The sequence below is a fragment of the Pocillopora damicornis genome, chromosome 1, assembly GCF_964200805.1.
Source record: "Pocillopora damicornis chromosome 1, jaPocDami1.2, whole genome shotgun sequence".
Classification (NCBI taxonomy): domain Eukaryota; kingdom Metazoa; phylum Cnidaria; class Anthozoa; order Scleractinia; family Pocilloporidae; genus Pocillopora; species Pocillopora damicornis.
Window position 1 is genome coordinate 31,225,118 of NC_142670.1, and position 6,606 is coordinate 31,231,723.

The following is a 6,606-nucleotide window of genomic DNA, read 5'->3' on the forward strand; positions in this document are numbered from 1 at the left end:
TGGATTCCAACTGGCCATTTTGATTGGCTTTTTCAACAACAGCTTGTTGACTTTCTGGAAACTGAGCGACCTGCAATTGTTCTTAGAGTCGGAAAAGACCTCACATTACTCGTGTCCTCAGACATTTAAAGAAAACGTAAAAAATCTCCTGGAGGACTGGAAGTTTGACTCAGAATAACAAATGCGATTTTGCTTTAAATAGAATTTAAATTACGGCCGCTGATTTTGGTATTGCGGAAGTTATGGTCGTTTAAGGTATTTGTTTGGGAATTTTTCTGACAAAGCTGAATACATAATTACAGCGAAAGTCGTTGCGTGGCATTGTTTTGACTTAGCAACATGATTGTCAAGAATAGCCGATAAGTGTCCACGGATGGTTGTAGAACTTGAGCGAATCTTGAATCCGACGCGGAATTACGTATCTGGGTGTGGAATTCCTTAACTAATAAATGCAACATTTTTGTAACCCTAGGATTAGATTATCATAGAGTGGATAGATCTCAGTACGGAACGTGTAATGCTGAATTGTAGTTAATAAAGCCTGAATCAAGAGAAAGTATACCTAGTAGTACCTTTAGAAGAGAATCTAAAGGGAATAGGAAATTAGTGCCCACGAATCGTTGTAGAACGTAAGTGAATCTTAAATCTGACACGGAATCCGGGTGTGGATTTCCTGAGCTAATAAATGTGACATTTTCGTAACCCTAGGATTAGATTGTAATAGAGTAGATAGATCGCAGAACGGAACGTGTAATGCTGAATTGTCGTCAATAAAGCCTGAATCAAGAGAAAGTATACAGTCCAAGATCTAGATTACTGAACCAGCGTGTGCGGAATTCTCAGCAACGCAAGTGGGAACTTCTGCGAAAAGCAGATAGCACAACTGTAGAACACTGGAGTAAAGACAATCGTACTAAGCCATGCCGAATCATTTTAACCTGGAGGATTGCGAACGATTCCTGCACGACGAAAACCAGTTTAGTCCAGGAGCGTCGAAACGCATCGAAAAATACCTTCAAATTTCTCGAGAAGGCCTGGATGAGTTTTTGATTCGATTCCCAGAGATGATTCGAAACGAAGATCAATTGTTCTATATCGTGCGATTTATGAGGGCGCATCACAAGTTCGACACGCAAGATCACGAAAGAATTTTCAACAATTACCTGTTTACAACTATGGAGAGAAAAGTGACGGAGCTACTCGCTGTTGTGGAGCAAAAAGACCCTCACACGTATTGGTATTTGATGCATGCTCTGCAGTCAAAATATTTCCCTTTGTATGAGCATCTTCACGGATCCATAAGATGTTGTGGTACGTAGAAGATTTGTTACTGCTGGCCGATTTTGAACGTTTATCATTTGGTGAGATATTGTGGTTCCGAAATTCATGATTCCCTTACCTTTGCAATGAATAATTATTTTACGTCGAAATAGTGACGTCATAGGCAATTTGTAATGCAGGACTTACTTGATTGCTACCTTACGATTTTCAGTGGTTTAAAAAAAGGGTGTTTTTATTCTTTATGCGATAATTGATCGTCGCACAATTATTTGGCTGACTAAATCAATGACGTGAAAATGCGACTGTTTAAAAGTCGAAATTACAGGCCCTGGCAGACGGAAAGAACAGCTTAGTTGTTCCAAATTAAAACTGCAGTCTTGAATGATTCTGAAACCGAACGTTCATGCACTCAATCTGAGTTATTAGGTTGGCTCAGGATTAAGAAAACAGGAGCTTATGCCCTCTCGACTAAGCTTACGTTCTATTGATAGGAAAAGAGGCATATGCTGCTCGATGTAAGAAAATGATATCCTTCAGTGGGGAAGTTTTTGTTAAGTAACTCATCCCTAAAACTAGTAACACAGCTATTTGAGATTCTTTTGATTGCAGTGTGTAAAGATATAAAACACAGAGAGAAAGAGGAGTGTGAATGAGACAATAGTTTTGAAAGCCTGGATTAAGTGGAGAAAGGGCGGAATGGGGGAGAGGAAGAGGAAACTGTGAGCTGCTTATGGTCGGTTTCATTTGTAATTGATAACATACAGCGTCTGGATAGATACAAAATGAAATGCTTGCTTTGCAGATTTGGAAAACGAAGGGAAAGTAGTAGTCCCCTTACTTAAAGCTTTGTGTGAAGCAATTGAGGACAAAGTCTCCAATGGAAGATCGTACATCGAAAAGATGAGAAATGCGAGGCAAAGTGAGTTCCATCAATTTTAGACGCAATACTCTGTTACAAATAGTTCATTTGCAATTTAGTGTGAGAGTATACGTCGCACGTGGCTTCGGCGCCATTTTTTTTATTGGAAGGGTACAACTATGATAATATAGGATAACAAAAGCGGTGTCGGATGCACTTCTGAATTCATGCAGTTTTGTATTGTTACAATCACAGCATGAAATCGCAAATTTACGCATCTTTATCTCTTGCGTAAAGAACGTAAATATAAAGCCTCTTCTTTACGGACAAGCTCCGCGTTCCGTAAAGATACGTAAATGCGGAGAAAGCGTAAAGACTGCGTAAAGGATATTGAATGTTCGTAAAGGATAAGGAATAAGATGGATATAATCAAGCACTTTCTATTTGGAGAAATACTCAAAGAAGTGAAATAATTATTGCTCATCCATTTTCCGTAGAATTACCGTGGTATTTTGACCAGTTTCGCTTTTAACACTTTACACGTCTTTAATAGTAATAATAATAATACGGTCGCTGTAAAATATCGTAAATATCCTCTATACGACTTTTTAAAAGGCACGTAAAGATAGCGTTTTTAGTTTCTCCCTGATCTTTACGTACTATCGTGTTCAATGCGTAAAGACAATCTTTACGAAAGTGTAAAGAAGTTCATAAAGACGCGTAAAGAGGATCTCCTCGCTTACTTTACGGCACATTTACAGATTCGTAAATTTATAATTTCATGCTGTGATAATTGGCTTTGGAAGCTAGTGCATTTAACTGAATCGCGCGTGTTATGCCGCGTTTGGCGTCTCTCACGGGTGGCTCTTTTGATATTTTATTGGCTATGATTTGTAGTTGTATTAAGCTTTTGCGCAAATACCAAGACGCATTCTACAAATCTGAATTGAGATTTTCTTGTTGTATCATTTTATTTTATAGGAAAGAAAGGTGAAACTCTAGTTACAAACCGAGCTACTTATCCTGTGGATAATGTTGTTGAGCCTGAGGATGAGGAGTACATTGATGCTGAGGAAGGTTAGTGAGGAGTAAATATCTCCTCAGTTGCTTATGTTGATTGTGTTATATTCATGATACAAGGGTCAAGGGTCAAAGCTCTCTTCCCCCTTCCCCCCCTTCCCCCCTTCCCCCCTTCCCCCCCTCCCCCCCCCCCCTCACCACTTCTATTAGCTCAGCATGCTATCTAAATTGCGCTTTGCAATACGACAACTGCCATTCAGGGTTAACAATGTTGCCTGAAAATGTAAAATAGAGCCTGTTTTTCAGTTTCTAAATCTTTCCCTCCTCTCTCTCAACAGACTTTCCTCTACAGCACTCCCACATCGTCGAAACTAGTGAACCCAAGAAACTCGAAAAAGTTAAAGATAATTTGAGTCCTACAAAAGACTGGACACCCGAGTTGGCAGAAGAAATGCTCCGCACTTGTACCAGGAGGAAGCGAGCCTACAAAGCTGCTTTCATCGGCTTGTCAGCGATCACCCTCTTCATTTTCCATTCACTTCCGGCATTTGATTTTTTGTTCCTGTTTATTTACTGCAACTTTTTGATCATGGTTATAACCCTCTGACCAGAGCAAAACTCTACTGTTTTCAGTGGCTAAGTTTGAAATAAAAATACCTTGTCTCTTTCCTGAGTTTAAAGTAAATAAACTCTGTTATGAAACTGATATGTAGAATTACTTGGGTTTTTTCTTCCCTTCAAAATCAAGAAATATTGCATGCTAAATAAGATAAGCCCGGTTTATTAAGATGTGGATCAAGAAAAAACGGGGAAAGAAGTCGCCAGAAGAAATAGCCACCTCAGGCCTTGTTAGAGTTAAAAAAAAAATTACGTCTGGGTTTCATATAGATCTACAATCCTGCTGAGAGATTAAAAGCCACCCTAACCACACCCTTCTGTCTTACGTTGATAGATCTTCCCAAGAAAAACGTACAGTATCCGCAGAGACGATCTCGTTGGGTGCAATTATTCTCTGAACTTTGTTTTCTTTGCTGTTAAAATATCCCAAAAATAAAATATTACTCAACAGCAGACCTCTAAAAGACAAAATATCTCCTTCACTGTCCGATGCTACAACCAGTCTGTACCGCTTAATCGTGCCACGCCACTCCTGGCTGGATTCCAACTGGGCATTTTGATTGGCTTTTTCAACAACAGCTTGTTGACTTTCTGGAAACTGAGCGACCTCCAATTGTTCTTAGAGTCGGAGACGACCTCACATTACTCGCTTCCTCAGATATTTAAAGAAAACGTACAAAATCTCCTAGAGGACTGGAAGTTTGACTCAGAATAACAAATACGATTTGGCTTTAAATGGGATTTAAATTACGGCCGCTGATATTATGGTGAAACGGCGCGTACTCTTTCGATGATACGACGAGGTAAGATTGCATTTTCATGTAGTTTAGTAGACGTCTTCTTTTACGACTATTTCTTGAATGGCCCCCAAATCTAACGTTACAACGTTGTTTATATTTCTTGAAATTATCAAAACTTGAAGTTGAATCATTCGAAAAACCAGCGATGCTGATTCATTACACAAACGCTGTTACCAGAGCGCACCTCTGTTATAACGTACATGAGTCATTCGAATTTCAACATGTCTCTGTTTAATTTCCACTCAGTATTTCCTTTCTTTTGTTTTTGTCAGTTGATTCAGCCTCAAATTTTCCATGTGAATTCCCGCAGCTGAAAGCCCGCTGCTTCCCATCTCAAACCTTCAGTTTTGCTCTGTCGAAGGGCTGATGCTCGAAACGTTAGCTTTGAAACTCTTTCTGGTGGCCAATTTACACTTTCAACTCAGTTGATAAAACCAAATAAACTTGTTATGCCCTCCTCCTCCCTGCCCCACTAATGCAGCACCACAGTTTCTATAAAAACTTACCTCCTTTGTTCAGAGAATTAGTTTGGTGAATTGACCTAATTATGAGAGTTAATTGCTGTTCATTGCCATAATGTCGGTTCGAGGAGAACTTTGAGCTTTTCTCAAACAGCGGTTGGTAATCGAGCCTAGTGTCCTGTCGGAGACTACATGATTCCTTCCGTGACGGGAATTGTCTTTTTAGCCCAGCGGAGACATAAGCGGTCATAAATTTTTTGTTTGCGTAGCAACAATAATGAGATTCTACACAATATTAGTATGGAGTAGAAAATTCCTTCCATAGCAATTGGATAAAGTTTTACACGATCATTGAAAGACCAACATAAAAGATATGAAATCCAATCAAACTTAATTAAGTGCACTGATAGTGCGAGTAAGATACTCTCACATTGCTTGAATAAAAACAGGGCAAGGTTTACGAAAATCCACTATCATGATATAGTCCGTAAGTGGCTATCACTTTTACTTTGTTTGCGATACAGTACGCGTACGCGTAAAAAGGCCAATCCGCTGTTGTGGTGTAATGCAATAACGTTGCCTTTGATGATTATTTTTATTCGAATCTCCTTTGACCATTTATAATGTCGATGTCGTTATAGTTGATGACGCTGATGATGATGAAAACTATGTTGTTGTTGTTGTGGCGATTGTTTGTAGTGGGAGCGACAGTAACACAGCGTACAAATATAGCTGGGATGTAGCTGGGAACTTGCTTCATAGCAATGAAGTGGAATACATAAACAACATCTCTGGGTCTTAATGTCATTAAACATAAAATTAAAGATTGAGTTGCATACCCTTGTTCAGCGAAACGACCCTGTGTTGCTCCTTCTTTCCTAGTGAAAGGTATGCGATGCACAATGCATAAACCGTTCAACCGAGTGAGTTACCGTAAACTTAACTCAGACATCCCGAATGTTGTGCTTTTTTTTTGTTTTATTATTATTTTTTTTTTTAAGAAAGAACTAGCCATAGTCTTTTCCAACTTCTTGGTTAGCGGAGATGAGCGCAAGCGCCGGCAACCGACTGGCGAAGGTTTAATACTTTTCTAACGCAAGTTTTTTTTTATCCTGTTTCATCTAACTGATATCTCGGATCACGTCACACTTTTTAAAAAGTAAATCTTTCTCCACCCAATTTATTTTGCGCGAGGGATCAGTTCGGTACCAGGCTCCAACCAACGTCCTTGAAAACGTTACCATGACAACGTGGTTGTTCACGCTATCGAATTTTTTTGCCATATTTTTTCCCCACGACTTGAACTGCATACTTGATGCACCTTTCATGTGATTCGTTTTAACTTGCAGGTTTTTCTTCTGTAGAGAGATCAACATGGATGCTATCTTGAACTCTCCATTATTTTTGGTTAAAGAATGTTGCCCTTAAGTTATATATTTCTCCTCTCTTTTTCACCTTGAAGCTAAAGAGCTTAATTTTAATCAATTTCAATAAACGCGATTTTGGGGAATAAGGCCAACTCTAAGGCATGTTCAAACATCGCTGGAATGTTGTGTAAACACGTTTT

At 39.1% G+C, this 6,606-nt stretch overlaps 1 protein-coding gene across 1 annotated transcript; it reads left to right on the top strand.

Annotated features, from left to right (window-relative positions):
- Positions 1-920: 920 nt before the first annotated feature.
- On the top strand, positions 921-3,809 carry LOC149053290 (uncharacterized). Its single transcript, XM_089182724.1, has 5 exons — positions 921-1,311; positions 1,891-1,926; positions 2,084-2,200; positions 3,122-3,217; positions 3,499-3,809. The coding sequence occupies exons 1-5, from the start codon at positions 921-923 to the stop codon at positions 3,765-3,767; spliced, it is 909 nt and encodes a 302-aa protein (XP_089038850.1). The 3' UTR covers positions 3,768-3,809.
- The last annotated feature ends 2,797 nt before the right edge of the window (positions 3,810-6,606 follow it).